This window comes from Biomphalaria glabrata, chromosome 16 (assembly GCF_947242115.1).
Source record: "Biomphalaria glabrata chromosome 16, xgBioGlab47.1, whole genome shotgun sequence".
Taxonomy (NCBI): domain Eukaryota; kingdom Metazoa; phylum Mollusca; class Gastropoda; family Planorbidae; genus Biomphalaria; species Biomphalaria glabrata.
The window spans coordinates 14,073,677-14,095,337 of record NC_074726.1 but is presented as its reverse complement, the minus strand read 5'-3'; the positions used below and the strand labels follow the sequence as shown (position 1 = coordinate 14,095,337).

General features: G+C 40.7%; 1 protein-coding gene across 3 annotated transcripts in view; it reads right to left on the bottom strand.

Moving 5' to 3' along the window:
- Positions 1-245: 245 nt before the first annotated feature.
- Positions 246-21,661, bottom strand: part of LOC106071788 (uncharacterized) — an 81,690-nt gene continuing 60,274 nt past the window's right edge. For all 3 annotated transcript variants that reach the window (XM_013231968.2, XM_013231969.2, XM_013231970.2), the window contains exons 2-3: positions 20,401-20,535; positions 246-9,633 (exon numbers count right to left, since the gene is read on the bottom strand). In XM_013231968.2, coding sequence (XP_013087422.2) covers positions 5,626-9,090 — 3,465 coding nt within the window. In that variant the 5' untranslated portion in view covers positions 9,091-9,633; positions 20,401-20,535 and the 3' untranslated portion in view covers positions 246-5,625. The remainder of the gene's footprint in view (positions 9,634-20,400; positions 20,536-21,661) is intronic.

Sequence of the window (21,661 nt, the reverse complement as noted above, 5' to 3'; positions counted from 1 at the left end):
GTTCAGCTACTTTTATAAAAATCTAATGAATTATGCAATTTAGAAAAGAATTAGAATAATTATTTGTTCTTTACATCTTTGAAATCTGGTAGATTTTCTGTGGAAAATGTTGTTTTTTTTATTTAGGTAGTTTAAATTGAAGAAATCTATCATATTTCATAGTTTTTGGCTTCTCTCTGGTTAATGGTGGGATTGGAACCTGAACGGCTCAGACATAAACAAACAAAAACACGAACACTAAAGTACTCAGTAAACAGGATTTATTTCATTTTATTTACATTAAAAAACTTAGTTCCACCCAGGTGGTTTACTGCCCACCTAAGTGTTGAAAACAACTGATGTGCTAGACAACATAATGGGCACTTGGAACCTAAAGAAGTCAATCCTAGGATCAATCCATTCTATGAACTGGTCAACAGAGAACACCAACAGTCATTGTAATATACAATTCATAAGAACAATATAACAAAAAGATCACGAAGTCAAAGCATTTAGCCGACAGAAACAAATGAGATGGCATTAACAATAACATCAGGGCATCACTCTCAAAGGCTAGCACATGCTTTTGGTTGGGAGGCTGAGAGGGACCGGCCGGGGATAAGGGGGAGACTACTAACATATATCCTGCCAATTCTCAATGACATGTGGGTGGGCGAAACTTGACCTTTGACAGAGCCACTGTTACAGTGCTAGTCCTTGGCGCAAGCATGACATTCTAAATCATTTCAGTGGATGACATCTGATAAGCGGGTGCCCGGTGAGCAAAAACAATGCCACGGCTTGGAGTAAAACTAAGATAGTATAAGTATTAATACAAATCTGGCTAACTGATAGAACCAATGTTATTAGTACAATTAAATAACTAAGCGTGTCTGGTTCTCATTGAATAGTTTGTTTTTTTTAATTCGAAAGGGCCCGTGGTATCTGGCAGTATATATGTCACCCCGATTCGTAGTGGTGGTTGAAGAGGTCATACAATCATTGCGTTGTGTAAGCCGGAACACTGTCCTGTTGGGGCATACATTGCCAGGTTCCGTCTGAACTAAGAATCTCGATGCCGTCACAGTGGAGAGACCGTCGAAACAGAGCCGCATATCTTGTACAAGTGTCCCCAGCTCCGGGAGCTAAAGGGGGACATGTGTGGACAGTCACTCGACTTGTAGGGGGGCTACGAGCGAGACCAATCGTCATAAAAGGCCTGAACACTGAACTGTAACGTCACATCTTGTGGCCAGTGGAGACCAATAGCTAGTTGCCACGTCACAGGTGTACGACGTGGCGACTCCACTGCCCACAGGTTGCGACGTGGCAGGTCAGTGTAGAGGCCTACTATAACTATTGGTCTCGCTATGACGCAGTACGTCCTAGTTTCTGGCTAGCGTACTACGGGAGGACTAGTCCTTGCTGCTTTGTTCCCAATCGGAGTTCATCTCAGGTTCTTATCTCCTTCCATTTTCTGAGTAGCCACCAAATGTTAACTCTCCTAACGCCCAAGACCCATGGAAAGAAATTCTTTCTATTCAGTACTTCAAATAGTATCACAGGTCTTAAAATACTAGATCTATGTATAACATTATGGCCCACTGTGTTTGTAAAAAAAAAAAAATTTGTTACAAATTTCAGTGCAGTAAACTCATTTTGGAAAAACCAGTTTTAAAATCAAGTGTTTTAACATTAATAAAAACAAACACTTCCATAGATTCATGTGAACAAAGACCCTGCCAGGGCCCCCATGCAGTATCAATATAGTATATACTCCAATTAGTGTAGTGTCCAATTGTAAATCACAGGTTGTCATATTGATTTTGCTTAAGACTACAATCTTAATAATATAGTAAGAAAAAAAAAAATCTGGCTCAACACATTTTAAACAAAAAAAAGGACCATAGTAATTCCCTAGCTCATAGATAAGAAGTAGATAGAGGCTATTTGGCACCACTCTTTAAAAAAAATAATTACGGAATTGATAAATTTACATGTGGATCTTTAAATCTCTGATAATAGGGAATAGTCTCTTCATGTTTCTTTCTGCTATCAGTCGTGATCAATGAACTACTGACTTCTCTCTGTCTCTGCGCTAGTTGAATAGAAAATCGAAAAGAGTTAGCTCAGATAAGTGTGTCAGGTGTATAGAAAATCAGACGCTAAATTGACATTCTACAATGTTCTTCATGTCTTACAACTTTTGTTTTGATCTAGCAACAATTCAGTAAAATAGGTCAAAAATGTTGGTACATACATCACAGCAAAGTGTGTTGTTTTTTTTTTGCACATTCAAATCTGGCAGTGTGTTTGTGTTTCATAACAACTAACACACGAGATTATCACAAACAAAACTAAAACAATATATTTGACAATATGTGTATATAACACCTTTCTGCCTTATTCAAGTAGACAAAACAGGCTACATATTTTAGCAATCAATATTAGAATTCTATGAATCTTCATTTTCTTCTTCTTATATAGTTTTCTCTCACAGCACTGATCAATGAATTACGCACGGACGTCACATTGAAATTACCAGACCAGGTTCAGCATTGACATATTTAGCGTTTTCCTAATATAAAAACTTCAGTTTTTCGTTGAATGTCAACGTAGCCCACAGAATACAATGTCAGCATGTTTCTTCAGGGCATATTTCACCGGGTCTAACAACAGCACACAATATATACACAATACAGGAAGCCGTGATCTCCAAGTGTGACCTTATCACCCACAAAAAACAATTTTGTTATTCTGAAAAAGAAGAGCGCAGCAACTTTCAAGTCATAATAGGTTTCGAATAAACAAGTATTCTTCTTGGGCGTGTAAATAGCCCTTAGTATTAGTCGACTCTTGTTTGTAATTGTGCACAAGAATACAATGAAAGGAATATTTCCAAACAAAAAATTTTCCTATAAGAATTCAGAAGCGCATGAAAAGAAAGCCGTGTCCGATTCATGTTTCCTACTTGACAGCCTAGATTAATCAAACACATCGTATGACCAAGAAAACTGACATTGGTCCAGACTAATGTCTCGGACAATGTCCAGCTCCTAAAAAAAAAACGAGAATGTCACAATAACATATTGCGAAATACAGGCGTTACAGTTTCTATTTCATCTGTTCATGCCATTTGTTGCTGTTAAAATCTAGTGTCGGAAGCACTGTTTAAAAAAATACAACTTTAATGAACATATTCTAATTTTATTGTATATTTCTATAGCAACCATCACTGGACAATAGAGACATGGGACTATTATTGGACATTATCAAAGCCAATCAAAAGTATGTTAATAACCAAACCAGGTCCCTGATAGATAAAGACTTTTGAAGTTGGTCCGCGCTGACACCCAAACAGAACAACAAAGAGTATATCCAGTGGTAAGGTCCAAATGGATTACGAATAGCACATCATCTCAGGTCAATGTGGGACATTCACATCAACACCCCCCCCCCCACGTGTGATCCTAAAAAGGCACATACATTACAACGTGGCATTAAAAAAAACAACATTTGTTTACAAATGAAACTATCTAAGTGTAAACATTTGAAGACAGTGCTTGCTACTCAAGATGACCACATCTGGTCATCATTTTATAGTTATTTTTTGTTTTTAACTACCGTTTCTTTTTAGTTGGTCCCTAGGATGGAATCTACAATCCAGATACATCAGAGATGTCAGACTAAGTCCCAGACGAGAACATGCACACACGTGACACGTAAGTGGAATAGATATTTACAGTGGCTAGGTTCACATTGGCTCAACATGGCCTGGGATACAATCGACACATTGACTTTACACAGACTTTAAAACCAAATCACATTGAACTAGGATTTAATGCAATTAAAAAAAAAAAAAACCTAATATATGGACAAACCTATTGCCATCTTTTACCAAAAGTTGAATCTAAAGTTAATACAATTTCTTTAATAGCACAACTTTCTATAATAAAGCTTGACATTTTAAAAGTAAACACACATTTTTTTTTCAGCTTAATAATGAATAGGGATACTGAACACTTATGAAATTGAACAACAGTAAAACTTTCTAGCTGATTGCTTAATTACCCCATTCTAAAATAGACACGTAGATTTGTTGAGAAAGTCTTTTAGAAGCTGTAAGAAAAACAAAAGCTCCTCTAACGCTGTATGTACACATCACACTTGAAGACAACATACAATCACAGTTAGCTCAAAGCAGAATTCTACAATTCATGGCACTGATAGAGGGCGTAGCGTATGTCATCACACTTGATGGTCCTCAAAATACGTGAGAAGATGTTAGCATCATCCCTTCACACCACACATTGCCACACATCTTACCAGGCTTGTTGGACCAAGGCGGAAGTCGACATTTTACTAGAGGCCGTGGTCTACAACGACTAGTAGGAAACAACACAACAACAATAAACCAAACGAACTAGGCTGGGGTCTGACGTAGCAGACATAAATGAAGCATTTTGCTGTGACAGCTGCTACTGTGAAGGAACCTCAGCATCTTTTATTCAAAAATTTATATTCTTATCGAGTCATCGATGGCAGCTAACGCTATAGTGTCAACACCAGTCAGACTGGGTGATGAGAAACAACAAGGATTGGGAAAAGGTCAAAATACAAAAAATAAAATAATAATCACCGGATTAAATGTAACAAAGTTAAACAATTTGTGTCTGGACTCTTGGTTAAAAAGGTCAAATGACCTTAGCTGTTGGTCAGTAGATATTTTACTAGTGTTTTAGCTTACTACAAGATATACACATTGCTTCTCAACGTCAATGATAGACGAGGTGTCAGTGACTTACAATGTGTCATTGCCAGACAAGATGTCAGTGACTGACAATGTGTCATTGCCAGACAAGATGTCAGTGACTGACAAGGTAACGGTGACTGGTGCCGGATAAACAGAGAAGCCAAACATTTATATTATTAATGAGAATCAGCTCAATTTAGTCGAGTGAAACTTAACCGACAGACTTGAACCTAATAATCAGTGCCCTCGGCCACATTCTCGTTATACCAAGCCCAACCATTCATCGAAACATACACATATATAATATGAATCCACTGATCGTAACAAGTCATGTGAATAGAAATTAGGATTGGAACACGTTACATTTGTAAACACACTATACTGTCAACAGACTATCATGGTTACAATTAGTGTGCTCAATGTTACCTTAGAAAAAAAATTTTTGTTCAATTAGTTGTTAAGCTATTAGACACATATCAACAATCAAATTGAGACTGATTGTCTGAAATTGTGTCTGTGGAGGAAAACATTGTTCACATCATTATGACAATACTAGTGTACAATTTGTGTAGAATGACTGATTGCTATATTATGCACATAGTGTGGGTAAGGAGAAGACATTTAACTAATTCCATATAGCACAGACCATTGGTCAGTGAGGATAACAAAACTAAAAAAGCAGTAAACTAATGAACTGCCCTGTGGTTACATCAAAATTAAAAAAAAAATAGGTTAATTAAAACTCATTAATAGAATGACTGTTATTCTTGTGGTACATGAAGAAGCCATGACTATCACGTGGATGATTTGAACACCTGACATAAGTCAGTGAAAATACAATGTACAGGGGAGGCAACAGTTCTACACTAGGTCAATAGAACAGGACTTGAACATCAAGAAGACTCCTGAGGAAGGTTGGTGGGGTTGCCTTGATGGGCAGTGCTGCTTATCATATAGTGGGGCCCCTGCCCAGCAAAGGGCGACGTCTTTGGGCAATGCTGTCGATTAGAGGCGTGGCTCCGTGTTTCGTGGGGATGTTTTTCTACAACAGCTTCTTCCTCCGAGGTGTGCCGGGTGGCGCTCTTCTGATCCAGGAATGCCGAACTGTTAGTTGGATCGACGGCTTTCCTGCCAGCTAACCAATGTGCAGGGGAGAAGTCAGCCGTGAAGTCTTCTATATCCTCGGACTCTTTGCTGCTGGTCGATGTCCGAGCCACGTTGCTGGGGTCATCGGTGGAAGGCAGCGACTCCACGCTCGCTTGCATCAGGCGCCTGCGTCCCTGTCCCATCTCCAGGTCCAGGCTCTCTATACTGGAGATAGAGGAGCAATTCAGGCCCACGGAAAGCTCGTGCGACTCGGAGGTCTCTGTGCTGGACACAGAGCTCTTGCGCGCATCGGCCCCGTCGTCGGGGACCGAGAGGTAGCGGCCTCGCTTCGGCGTGCGCTTTGAATGAGTTCGCATGTGGCGAGTGATCATGTCCCTCCTGCAGGCAGCATACGGACACTGGGGGCACCTGTACGGCTTCTCTCCCGTGTGAGTGCGTTTGTGCGTATTGAGATGGTCCGAGCGGCTGAAAACCTGTCCGCAGTCCATGCACTCGTATGGCTTGAGGCCAGTATGAAGTCTCATGTGCCTAGTCAGCATGTCCGACCTTGAAAATGACCGGTCGCACACTTTACAGTAGTGGATTTTATTGTTGTCTGCCGATCGAACAGTCTCGGTTGGCAGATGTTTAGCCATGTGCTTGGCCAAATTGTCATTTGACGGGAACACTTGACCACACACAGGGCACTGATAGGCTACATCCGAATCTGAGAACGACCGTTTGGAATAGTGTTCCCACTTGACGTGAGCCACAGTTTTTGATCTCAGGGAGAACTGGATCGGGGAAGTCGGATACAGTGCGCGAGGAGAAACAGCCAGCCTGTTCACCTCCGACATGGGGTTCAGCAGAGGCGTTGACGAATGGGGAGGATTGATGGAGGGGAAGGTAAAGAATCTTGGAGACATGGGGCTAGGGGAAATGATATCAGTGTCCGAGTGAGCTCCCGCGGCTTCATATGAACTGGGCATGTTGAAATTAAAAATCCTCCCTCCCTCTGGCACTGAACACAGGGGCGACTGTGGGGACATGAGTCCGTGTGGAGAGAAATTCAGTCTGTGTGTGGACCGTAACAAAGGAGAATAGTGGGATTTGGGACCAGGCGAGCTGGTAGGCGTGTCAGATTCTGGCAATGAGGAAGTCCTGTACATGCCATGGAATGTCGAGACGCCTAATGGGGCTCGAGACAGATCCAAAGGCTGCTGCTGGTTTCTCGGTTTCGACTTTTGCGATATCCTAGCAGGCTCCATAAACACGTCACCTTCATCTGCGCTCAGTTCGTGCGAGTCTCCCCGATAACTCTCATCAGCCAGAGAGCGTCTAGGGCTTTTGGGCATGGAGCTCTCTTCCTCGTCAAAGTCACTGGACACGCTCTCAAGCTTGAGTGTTGGTTTGAGATCACCTGAAACATCATAGGATACCAACACATCGCTGCTTCCTTCCCCGTGAACAGATGATTCGTCTTTCAAGCTAGAGACATAACGCTCATGCAGCCTTCTTTTAAACTTTGGAGGCTGTAACTTATCATCTTGGGAGCTTCTGTCTGAATCTGGGTGAAGGAATTCAAATTCTTCTTCTCCCAAAATACCTTGCTGCCTGTGTAGAGTTTTCCTGTCTGATGGGGAGGTAACGCGCCTAGACGGAGAAGACCTTAGACTAACAGGCTTGGTGTCGGGGCGGAAGGGGCTTTGTTCTCTGCTGCTGCCACTGTCCTCTAATACACTTGAGCCTGTTTCAGAGTCAACTATGGTGTCGTCTACATCCGTATCTCCACTGAGAAATCTATGTCGACCTCCGTCAGGTCCAGCGCTGCTAGAACCTTTTGTGTTGTCTCCGGCATTGGATGAGTCGCCACTACTTCCAGATGACACGTAGCGTCTTCTCTGACTCTCTATCACGCCAGGGACTGAAACGTTCAGAACTGCGCTCTCCAGGGTAGAACCAAGTTTGGCTGGTGCCAGTTGATGCACATCGGGAAACACGAACAGCTGCTTCATCTTATGTCCGGCCATTGGGCTTAGTGAAGGTGACCTGTCCTGAACGGGGACTTGTAGTATCATTGACTTTGTTGTCTTTGGGGAGGTGTTCCCCGGTGGCGTATTTATATGAGTATCCACACATTGGCTATCACTTACAGTAGCTTGAGACAGTTTCTGGACAATGTGCACGGTGGGTGACAAATTGTCTGGAGTGTTAGGTAGCCAAGGGGCAGCGATGTCGCTTTCACTTAACAACTCTGTCATTTGTATCTCAGGAAGAATCGCTGCCCCTGCCACTGGGATCAGCTGCATCTCATGCCAGTTCTCTTGAGGATATGAGGCTGCTTGAGGTTTGCCACTAAGTTTGTTGGGGCTCTGCTTTTCAGAAGAATAAGGAACAGGATGCTGATACCTATCCATAGTCCACTGAGATTGTTTCAACCTAGGGGATGGATCCCAATACCTTTGTGGTGATTCGGAACTTCCTTGGCATGATTGCTGGTAATGGGTGAGTGACTGCGACTCAGAAGGTTGACACTGGGTACTGCTGAACTGATAGTTACCATATTTTTGAGAGTAAACCTCTTGGCGAACCTCTTCCCTGGGATAGCGGGCTTGCCTGGATGAAACTGGTGACTGAGATGAAGCAAGCGCATCATGAGGATGACCACCAGCGATGTGATACGTTTGGGAGCTTGACGGGTAGTGGTACTGCTTCTGCTGCTGTAAAAGGTGACTGGTAGGTTGAAGCGACCCTGGGTGCCGAAAAAGTGTTTGATCTGATGATGTCTGCAACTGTTTCTCTTTACCGTCCGAAGTATGCATTGAAAGAGGAGCTTGGCCCAGGTCGAGCCGGGGACGATCATCAAGCTGGTGTACAGATCCTTCTGGAAGATTTGCTGGCCGCTTCAAATATACGAAAGATGAGCTACAAGATTGGCATTCAGAAGGTTGACTACAATGTTCACTTCTAGATGACACTAAGAACTGTGTCATGCTACTTGCTCCGCCGACATATTGATTCCTTCCATCTTTAGTTTGTATGTGAACAGTGCAACAAACCAACATATACTCTGCATCCACAATACTAGCACTTTTACCACAATCCTTGCAAATGAATACAAAGCGTGTCCCTTTCAATGCTCTAATTATAAAAATGAGCACAAACGTTGACAATGTCTGTTCTAGTAGAACATTCTTCTGTAGCAGAACAGACTGATCCCAAAGGGTTACTAAAGGGCCTCTCGACCGCCTATATTTCAGAAACACATGCATCCAATTAGGGCATGAGCAGGGTGTCTACTTGTCTTAGCCCACAAGATCTAAGTCTACCATTATGTTGTGTTGTAGTTCTTAGTCCTGGACTGTATCTAGTTCTTCAAAAGATTAAAGTAACTAGACCACAACGACTCTCACATTTATGAGATCAAGAGAACGTCCAATTTTCGGAACATAAATAGTCTTCTACAGTCGCTCCTTCCCAAAGCGAGGTAATCCATAGTATAGGCTCAAGTAGGAATGAGAACAATCGGGCTCAATGTCTGCTTCTCCGAGCAATAAAAACATCACTACAAGAACACTGTAGCCCCATGCGAAGATGGGAAAATGGGCCAAAGTTGAGGTCACGGATACAAATTCCAGGGTCCTACTTCATGATAGGAAAGCGCGCGCATGTGAAGGCGAGTATATGCAACTTAGTGTTTTTTGACATCTTGCTAAAATATCTGGCAAAAACAAAGTTTAGCGTAGTCTTTGATTTCAAAGAGTTTGTGAGAACCACTGGTCAAGGCACTCATAGAATCCAGTTGTTCACAGAACCTGCAAAAGAAAAAAAAAATTAGTTGTCTCCCCGATTGTTTAACTGAACTAATTATTGAATCATTCTATTTCTATTTCTAATCTATAAATTGCAGTTCAATTGGGCTATGACTCAAGTAGAATTAATCGTTGCCTATCCCAAAGCAACAGACATAAAGGTGCTTTATGGTAACAGAAGAATCTCATCCAATAGTAAAGGTGCTTGAATCAAACAAAACAAACAATTTACAACTTTCACATGATTCAGAGAAAATAAATTGCTTACTAAACAAAATAGATCCCTCCCTAACGTTGAACTTTTCGCCTACGGACGGGACAGAGTAGAATGAGACATGTTCAGGACGGGACAGAGTAGAATGAGACATGTTCAGGACGGGACAGAGTAGAATGAGACATGTTCAGGACGGGACAGAGTAGAATGAGACATGTTCAGGACGGGAAAGAGTAGAATGAGACATGTTCAGGACGGGACAGAGTAGAATGAGACATGTTCAGGAAGGGACAGAGTAGAATGAGACATGTTCAGGATGGGACAGAGTAGAATGAGACATGTTCAGGATGGGACAGAGTAGAATGAGACATGTTCAGGACGGGACAGAGTAGAATGAGACATGTTCAGGACGGGACAGAGTAGAATGAGACATGTTCAGGATGGGACAGAGTAGAATGAGACATGTTCAGGACGGGACAGAGTAGAATGAGACATGTTCAGGACGGGACAGAGTAGAATGAGACATGTTCAGGACGGGAAAGAGTAGAATGAGACATGTTCAGGACGGGACAGAGTAGAATGAGACATGTTCAGGACGGGACAGAGTAGAATGAGACATGTTCAGGATGGGACAGAGTAGAATGAGACATGTTCTTGACGGGACAGAGTAGAATGAGACATTTTTTGGACGGGACAGAGTAGAATGAGACTTGTTCTTGACGGGACAGAGTAGAATGAGACAGGTTTTGGACGGGACAGAGTAGAATGAGACATGTTCTTGACGGGACAGAGTAGAATGAGACATGTTTTGGACGGGACAGAGTAGAATGAGACATGTTCAGAACGGGACAGAGTAGAATGAGACACGTTTTGGACGGGACAGAGTAGAATGAGACATGTTCAGGACGGGACAGAGTAGAATGAGACATGTTCAGGACGGGACAGAGTAGAATGAGACATGTTTTGGACGGGACAGAGTAGAATGAGACATGTTTTGGACGGGACAGAGTAGAATGAGACAAGTTCAGGACGGGACAGAGTAGAATGAGACATGTTCAGGACGGGACAGAGTAGAATGAGACATGTTTTGGACGGGACAGAGTAGAATGAGACATGTTCAGGACGGGACAGAGTAGAATGAGACATGTTCAGGACGGGACAGAGTAGAATGAGACATGTTCAGGACGGGACAGAGTAGAATGAGACATGTTCAGGACGGGAAAGAGTAGAATGAGACATGTTCAGGACGGGACAGAGTAGAATGAGACATGTTCAGGAAGGGACAGAGTAGAATGAGACATGTTCTTGACGGGACAGAGTAGAATGAGACATGTTTTGGACGGGACAGAGTAGAATGAGACATGTTCAGGATGGGACAGAGTAGAATGAGACATGTTCAGGATTCAGGATGGGACAGAGTAGAATGAGACATGTTCAGGACGGGACAGAGTAGAATGAGACATGTTCAGGACGGGACAGAGTAGAATGAGACATGTTCAGGATGGGACAGAGTAGAATGAGACATGTTCAGGACGGGACAGAGTAGAATGAGACATGTTCAGGACGGGACAGAGTAGAATGAGACATGTTAAGGATGGGACAGAGTAGAATGAGACATGTTCTTGACGGGACAGAGTAGAATGAGACATTTTTTGGACGGGACAGAGTAGAATGAGACATGTTCTTGACGGGACAGAGTAGAATGAGACAGGTTTTGGACGGGACAGAGTAGAATGAGACATGTTCTTGACGGGACAGAGTAGAATGAGACATGTTCAGAACGGGACAGAGTAGAATGAGACACGTTTTGGACGGGACAGAGTAGAATGAGACATGTTCAGGACGGGACAGAGTAGAATGAGACACGTTTTGGACGGGACAGAGTAGAATGAGACATGTTTTGGACGGGACAGAGTACAATGAGACATGTTTTGGACGGGACAGAGTAGAATGAGACATGTTTTGGACGGGACAGAGTAGAATGAGACATGTTATGGACGGGACAGAGTAGAATGAGACATGTTCAGGACGGGACAGAGTAGAATGAGACATGTTCAGGACGGGACAGAGTAGAATGAGACATGTTTTGGACGGGACAGAGTAGAATGAGACATGTTCAGGACGGGACAGAGTAGAATGAGACATGTTTTGGACGGGACAGAGTAGAATGAGACACGTTTTGGACGGGACAGAGTAGAATGAGACATGTTCAGGACGGGACAGAGTAGTATGAGACATGTTCAGGACGGGACAGAGTAGAATGAGACACGTTTTGGACGGGACAGAGTAGAATGAGACATGTTTTGGACGGGACAGAGTACAATGAGACATGTTTTGGACGGGACAGAGTAGAATGAGACATGTTATGGACGGGACAGAGTAGAATGAGACATGTTCAGGACGGGACAGAGTAGAATGAGACATGTTCAGGACGGGACAGAGTAGAATGAGACATGTTTTGGACGGGACAGAGTAGAATGAGACATGTTCAGGACGGGACAGAGTAGAATGAGACATGTTTTGGACGGGACAGAGTAGAATGAGACACGTTTTGGACGGAACAGAGTAGAATGAGACATGTTCAGGACGGGACAGAGTAGTATGAGACATGTTCAGGACGGGACAGAGTAGAATGAGACAAGTTCTAGAAGATAGCTATCGAGGTCATCAGAGACTCAAGTTTCTAGGAAGTTACATGATACTATGTCGATTATATTCTTTTAATTTTTGTATTTTATACTGATTCCACGACCCAGTAAAACTCTAAAGAGAACAGACTAATCTGTTCACCGCTGCACTATTCATTGGTTAAAGAACCTGATATATCGCCATTCTAGTGTAACACATAAGTAATTGTAAGTAGAGGAACAATTCAAGGGCACTGACCCGTGATAACTTCAACAATTCTAACCAGTAATACTCTGACCAAATACCCTTAGCGAGTTAAAACAACCGAAGAAAATGAAAAAATGAAAAGGAATGGAACAAAACAAAACTACACAGCTGACATATGTCGATAAAAAAACAAATTTTCAAACTTGAGTTAAAGTAATATGTTGTAGTAACGACTTACCAGAAAGCCAAGATGTTGATGTTTTTTTTTTTTATTGTTTTTTTTTAGGGAAGATAATTTGTGTAAAGCAATTGAATTGAGCAAGGAAAAGTGCACTGACAACAAGACAAATCAATTCTGAGGTTTTTCTGTTTATTCATTGAATGTAGGCGTACCATTACCCTTAACATCCAGACTTCATTTATGTAATCTTTGTATTCGTATCTAGTGTGCCAGCCAAGTGCTTATGAAAATAAGTTTCATAGCTATCTATTTATTAGTTTCAAACTTTTAAGCGACGCCCCAAAGGGTTTAATTCAACTTATACCACCAAATCTGTTAAGTGCAATTTCTTTCCCTTGTTCGATACCAATTAAAAAAAAAATAATTATCAATAATTAATTCACCAATTGGTAATTTTTCTTCATACTGATTCTTGTTTTGTCAGGTACAAGAAATAATGGTGCAATATTTCAATTCGATCCGACCTCGGGAGTGGAGAAATAACGTGTACAAACGTTATACTAGACAGACAGACAGACATAGTTTATATAAGCTTTGTGATACGGCTTACATCCGTCCTTTTTTCATTGGTGAATTAGAAGACCACATTGGTTGTATTCATGCTTACGGTAAGGACATAAAAGGTAACACGTGGAAATGAATGAATTCACTTCTCTACTATAGTTCAACATTTCCTTGAACACAAGATTGACACTTTTCACAAACGTGTTATATAAACTAAAGCCATTAACCCCACCGCTTTAACTATAATCCATTTGAAAATACTACCACAATAAAGAAGAATAATAAGTTATCCAATACATCATCGTGGTAAATCTAGAACATGGACGATGGATTTAACCCACTGACCTACAACCTCATCGTCCGGTCCGGATTTTCCCCTTCGTAATCTGCCCACGTGAAATCCTTTAACTGGCGCGTGTCACGACAGGAACAGGAGGAGGAGGGGGGGAACAGGTTTTAGGGCGAAGCACCTCAGGAAGATCTGCCCATCCATCGGAAGTGCGATTACATCAGACAACTGCTTGTAGAAGTCTGGGATTAATGGACAGGACAATGACCCTTCGGGGAGGCCCTGTCGTAGGACACAACCTGAATCCTGAGTAGACCAACGCCGCGTTCAGTGGGGTAATGAAATAATGCTAAAGACCCCGGCAGTAATCCATCTCATGGGAGCTGACGAACAGGACAATTAACATGGCCGGTTTAGGTCTGCCTTTATGCATGAGATAGAGCAGTACAAGAAATGAGAAAAGTGTATATCCAGCCAGCAGTAATAGAATGAGAACACTAACATTTTTACTTCAGTTACAACAAATACAAGACTTAAAAGTGTACGGAATTTAAATATTGACATTTCCAGACGTACTAAGCGTCCCACTCCCACCTCCAGCAGTCATCAGTCAACTAGACTTCACTAGACCTCTTTACTCAGCACATTTACTTCTCTAGAGACCTGCATCAAGAGTTCTCAAACTGTTAAACAGTAAATATGTCCAGTACATTTACTTCTCTAGAGACCTGCATCAAGTGATCTCACATCGTTAAACAGGAAATATGTTCAATGTATTTACTTCTCCAGAGGCCTGCATCAAGTGTTCTCAAGCTATTAAACAGTAAATATAGTGAAATCACGAACCTATGATTAAGGCATAAAGACAACATAAATGAGAGACAAAAAAAAAAAAGGACCTCATGAATTTGAGATGAAAAATGAAAACGTCGTAAATCTGAGATAATTATTCAAACATAACAAATGGAAAGAATCCAAGATTAAATACAACTACTGGAAATAGGTAAACATCGAGACATGAGGAAATAAATATTCAAGTATGACATGAAGGTATCAAGAATTGTTTAACAAGTATTCAGATATAACAACTGGAAAGCATGTGAGAATTATTCAGATATAACAACTGGAAAGCATGTGAGAATTATTCAGATATAACAACTGGAAAGCATGTGAGAATTATTCAGATATAACAACTGGAAAGCATGTGAGAATTATTCAGATATAACAACTGGAAAGCATGTGAGAATTATTCAGATATAACAACTGGAAAGCATGTGAGAATTATTCAGATATAACAACTGGAAAGCATGTGAGAATTATTCAGATATAACAACTGGAAAGCATGTGAGAATTATTCAGATATAACAACTGGAAAGAATGTGAGAATTATTCAGATATAACAACTGGAAAGAATGTGAGAATTATTCAGATATAACAACTGGAAAGCATGTGAGAATTATTCAGATATAACAACTGGAAAGAATGTGAGAATTATTCAGATATAACAACTGGAAAGCATGTGAGAATTATTCAGATATAACAACTGGAAAGCATGTGAGAATTATTCAGATATAACAACTGGAAAGCATGTGAGAATTATTCAGATATAACAACTGGAAAGCATGTGAGAATTATTCAGATATAACAACTGGAAAGCATGTGAGAATTATTCAGATATAACAACTGGAAAGCATGTGAGAATTATTCAGATATAACAACTGGAAAGCATGTGAGAATTATTCAGATATAACAACTGGAAAGAATGTGAGAATTATTCAGATATAACAACTGGAAAGCATGTGAGAATTATTCAGATATAACAACTGGAAAGCATGTGAGAATTATTCAGATATAACAACTGGAAAGCATGTGAGAATTATTCAGATATAACAACTGGAAAGCATGTGAGAATTATTCAGATATAACAACTGGAAAGCATGTGAGAATTATTCAGATATAACAACTGGAAAGCATGTGAGAATTATTCAGATATAACAACTGGAAAGCATGTGAGAATTATTCAGATATAACAACTGGAAAGAATGTGAGAATTATTCAGATATAACAATTGGAAAGACTCTGAAATGAGTGTTCTGATATAACAAGCGGAAAGACTCTGAAATGAGTGTTCTGATATAACAAGATAAAAGACTCTGAAATGAGTGTTCTGAAATAACAAGTGGAAAGACTCTGAAATGAGTGTTCTGAAATAACAAGCGGAAAGACTCTGAAATGAGTGTTCTGATATAACAAGATGAAAGACTCTAAAATGAGTGTTCTGAAATAACAAGTGGAAAGACTCTGAAATGAGTGTTCTGAAATAACAAGCGGAAAGACTCTGAAATGAGTGTTCTGATATAACAATATGAAAGACTCTAAAATGAGTGTTCTGATATAACAAGATAAAAGACTCTGAAATGAGTGTTCTGATATAACAAGATAAAAGACTCTGAAATGAGTGTTCTGATATAACAAGATAAAAGACTCTGAAATGAGTGTTCTGAAATAACAAGTGGAAAGACTCAGAAATGAGTGTTCTGATATAACAAGATAAAAGACTCTAAAATGAGTGTTCTGATATAACAAGATGAAAGACTCTAAAATGAGTGTTCTGATATAACAAGATAAAAGACTCTGAAATGAGTGTTCTGATATAACAAGATAAAAGACTCTGAAATGAGTGTTCTGATATAACAAGATGAACGACTCTGAAATGAGTGTTCTGATAAAACAAAAACCTCACGACGTAGTGTCAGAGGATCAACATATATATACAAATATCGAAGTCGGTTATGCTCCAAGTTGGGCTCCATTGCACTCAATGTTTACATTAAACAACAAGTTACGGGGAACACACTGTTTCCATTGAAAACGATGAATTGAGACTGCACATTGATTGTGTATCGAACAGACTTAAAAGCCTCCAATGTTGCTAGACTCGCGTGACCATACGGAGCACAGAATAATCCGAGCAGACTTATGATAACTAGATCCTGACTACAAACACGCCGACATCAGTCAATAAGAACGCACACCAGTAAACAATGCTAGTCGTTTTTTCAGGACGTCGAGATGCTACAGCAACACATTTAAATTTCATGAAGTGAAGTAGAAAGTGACTTACAGAGAGATAAACTACTATTAATGCACTGCAAAATGTTCATGAATCAGTAAGTGACAGCGAGATAAACTAAAATTGATTCAACACAAAACAGGAAAATGAATAAAAAAATAAAAAGTTCCACTTTCAGACCTAGCGATCTACAGGGCAGACTATGTTAACGTCATCTATTTCGTTGGCTAACGGTTAACGAGGGTGTCATGTGGCCAGCACAACGACCAATTGCCTTTACTTTCCTCAACTGAAGTCAGGTGCCCATTATTAGAGTCAAGAGAAAATATTTGAACGTTTTGTTCGCTTTGTCTTTACCCGCTTTTCTTTAAACTTTTCTCCCCCCCCCCCAACTAAATATTCTACTGTCATTCACTTTCTATTTCCTCCCCCCTTTCCTCTATCCTAGCTGATTAACTCCCCCCCCCCACCCCAAACTAATTTCCGACCCATGCTTATGAACGCATCAAGGTGTGGAGTGGGCTTTAAAAAACCAATCCTCGCCTACCGGTGTGTGTGCTGTACAGAACTCAAGTCTGGACTGCTTCATATACGTCAACACACCCTCTGGCTGATGGCTGTCCAAAGTGTCTGTTGGATATAGACATGCCGTGCTTCTAAAACAGACCCAAGACGTTGGTGCACAATACCGACATACACAAATAAAGACAAACAAAAAAGTCGTCCCTCTTTCGGGTGGTGAGTAGTTTGTGACAACATTCTCAGCGATTACTTTTCTGTGTGTCATTTACTCTAGACCAAGTTCTAGGTCACTCAGGAGTGAAGAGCTGAATCTAATTACAAATAGATTTATGTATTATAGCTTGTATCAGACTATAAAGACACTACTTCTCTCCCACGCTAAAATAAAAAAAGGCCAATTGAAAGTTATCACCAGAACTACAGATCATTTAAAGAAAATTGCTTACACAAATTTCTCTAAAAATGTATATAATTATTTAAGAAAAAAAAAACCCACAAAACAAAAGTCCAACCAATACAAACTAGGGCAGTGTTTCCTAAATTTTTTCCCAAACAGATTCTGAGTATTTAGCTGAACATCTTCAGTGAAGTAAGAGAGATTAATTCAGGTGCTGGCCTAGTAGTTAATTAGTCCAATAGTTCATTTGGCAAACACTGAACGAGGGTATTTAATAGAACGTCAGCATCTCGTCAGCAAGCCATACTTAGATCCGAGAAAACTTTCTCAACACAGACAGCGCTATTTTCGAACAAAAAAAAAAGGGTTTTGGGATGGGGGGGGGGGGCAGTTGAAGGAGTCAGAAGTGCAACTGTTCGTCTGTACCAGATCAAGTTCACCACTTCCCAGTCTTGGCCGGACTTGACCCATTATAGGAAGCCACAACTGTGCCTATTGGGTCAATATTCCTCCTTCCCTATTGGTATTTCTTCCTCCTTAACAAAGTGAACCCCACCGAGCAATGGGAACAGTGACAAACTCTTGACTCAGAGAAAACAAAAAGCTACTTAGACTAAACATAGTCATTTCTGGTGCCAGATAAACAAATTACCAGCGAATCTGTTTGTACAAGGGAAGTGTGGCAAAGTGTTAGGATGCAGGAGTACTTCAAAAGTGCATGCTGACAAGGGAAACAAAGAGAGAGAGTGAGAAGGGGGAGGGATGTGGTATAAAAGAGATTTCACAATTTCAGGTGACTGAAATCAGACATTCTATGGCTCTATGGCTTTAACGGGAATGGCAACAGGCATGGTATGAACCTGGGACAATAGAGACAAGCGAACGACAATCCAGCGCGCTTACAGCACGACCAGGCAGCAATCCTACAATTAGTTATGTTTTCATGTAGAATCTGGACATAGGATACAAAGTATATGGTACAAGATGCTATTTATTAGCATGCTTGCCCTGCTTAAGTAAATCATTTTGTCTTTAGAATGAGTTTTTAATCTTGAGAATACGATCATGGAAGGACCTTGCAAAGATGATTCAATTAACTTGTATTCTGTTCTGTAATACCATAACCTCTCTAAATGATAAATCTAATCACCAATGTCCAGGGAAAAATGGACAGTTGACGAGTTCAGGCCTACTTTGTCAGGTCTTCTTTAAAATGTATTCAATCTTTAAATTGCAAAAGACCAAATATAATGCTTATCAAAACTTAATAATAATAAAAAAAAAAGGTAATATTCCAATAGTAAGTAATCACTTGGCCTCAAGGCCTAGGTAACAATGTCCAAGCAGGTTGTTTGTCAGCACCGCAGTATATTCATTTAGTCAACTTTTCCTTGGTAGGACTTACAACTTGACTCTTTACTTAACATCATTTATCAGAATTGGCCTTTTCCTGGTGGTTTATGGCTTCTAATTGGAATATTCTCTTTCGATAGCGTGGAGGCATGGGAAGCTTCGCAGGTGCACAGTCATAATTTATTTTTCCTTCCAATGGTATATAACACTGTACTTGACTATTTCTAGGTCACGACCTAGCAGTGCTAGGTGTTCCCTGAGGCACATTTTGCTTCTACGCTCCCGTCTAGTTTGGTGAAAAGGTGTTGCATAACTTCAGATTGAAATAGGTGAAAGACATCTCTCATTGTGCTGGCCTCCGAGAATATCCTCAGCGGAATAGCCACAAAGAAATCAAATGCTGGTTGGAAGGAGGGAACAGCATCTATCACTAACTAGTACCTTCTTCACAGACGAATACATACGAGAGCAAGTGTGCGGTCTAGACTGGCGTAGTTACCAACTTGTTTTTTTTTTGATGATACTTCAATGTAGTGGCGTACAATAGTGGTGGCGTAACGTATGATGAGGGTCATGGGGCGCAAACTATTGACTTGGTCAGTGAACCGACCGGGCGTCACGGCTGCATTTGAAAGTCTCCCCTGACTCACTAATACAGGAATGTAAAGCTATGATGATAATAGCGTCTTGAAGAAATGAAACACTGATCGATGCATAGATGTTGCAATAATAAAGGCAATAGGGACCAAATTTGTAATGAATGATAGAAAAGTGATAGACATTGGTGAAGGTAATATAGAGACACAATGGACAATCCTTTGTTCGAATCCTGGTCTATTGTTTCACTAAATTTCATTCAACATGTCCTTTCATAATAAAATATTAAATAGACACAGTGCAGACTAAAAAAAAATAACAATAAACAAATGTAAATGACAAGATAACTCATTATAGAGAGGTTCTCCGGGACGAACATAATGAAACTAATAAAAAAAAAAAAAAAAAGCGACACCTATGAACTCAACTTACTATGAGAGTTACGATTCCATTTCCTGTCCAGACAGATTATTAGGTAATCTGAGTATATCATTACCATAGTAAATACCAGAACAAACAAGTGATGAACGCTGACATGAATTGTTGGTCTTTCATATAAAACTAAGATAGCCTAGACAGGAGTTGTTCATTCAGACATAACTTGGATACCATATCAACTAGAACAAAATCATTATTTCTGAACTATGGAGGTTACGGCGAGGATAGAAATGGAAGGAAGAAACACAAGAGTTATCAATAACGTTGTTTGTTTGTTTTGTTGCTACTTTGCAGGTAGGCTACTCACCAATGAATCTAAAGCTCCTCGCTGTTTCAACAAGTATCCAACAAGTTTGGTGTCAAATCGTTCTTAATTCTCTAGAACTCTGGAACATTTTGACCTAACACGATGACTTGATCAGAACATTCCCTTTTGTCTCACCTGAAACCAAACAAAATGACATTCAAGAATTATTTGACAATGTTGACAAAACAAATTAATAAAACTCACGATGGAGTCAAAAGTCTGAATTTCAAATAAATGTAACATGCCTTTATGACAGTGATGAAATAGTGAGGTTTCTTTTGAACTTACCAAGGTGAAATCATTATGTCTAGTTTATACGTTTTCTTTTCACTTTAAAATACAAAGTGACAAGTAAAAAAAAAATAAAAAATCAAGCACTTTTAATCTCCGCGAATGGTGAATATATAGGTGTACATGATGTAGAATATTCAAGAAATTACATCCTTCAATTCATTCCGTCCAAATGTCGACATACGTTACATCCGAGACAAAACATGTCTTTAGTTTAACGACAAAATACACAAACAACCCACACACTGGTGACAAAACATCACAACACCTACTCACGCCACACGACCATTCCCACCCCACCGCCACCCCCAACGCGACACTACTCACGGGGGATGTACGCCAGGCCAGGCAGTAGTAGTAGCTGCCAGATCGGTTGTTGTCTGCTTAGAACGTGGCACTGACGTCATCGGATACGCTGGCCTAGATTCTCCGAGGACACACACTTACACCAGCACATCTAAGCACTCACGCAATCTGACAAACACAGATCCTTGCTGGCACCGCAAGATATGTGATTGAGCGAGTATGAACAGACAATGCGAAAAGAAGAGAGAGAGAAAAGGAGGGGGTATAGTGAAGGCTTAATGTCAGTGAATGGGGAAGGTGGAAGCACTGCACGGTGTCGCGCGAGGGAGGGGGTGCGCCAAGAAAACCCTGGGCAGCACAATCACTCCAGTGTCGTCAGCGTATTTCCAAGTTCAAGATGGCGAACGATGATCTCCCTGGATTATACCGAAACATAAGCTCCAAATCTAGAGCTGAGCCCGAGCACCGACTCGACTTGCCCCGGGATTTGTGTCAAATGTGCAGGCGTAATGAGCCAGGCACCAAGTTAACTTGCAGACAACTTTTGGTTCGCCCTCAAACATACTTAACAAACTTTGCCCAGGAGAAACTAATGAATGGGGGAGCTAAAGAGCTCTGGATCACGAAAGCTAGCCAGCAACGACCTGGGTCGAATCCTGATCTG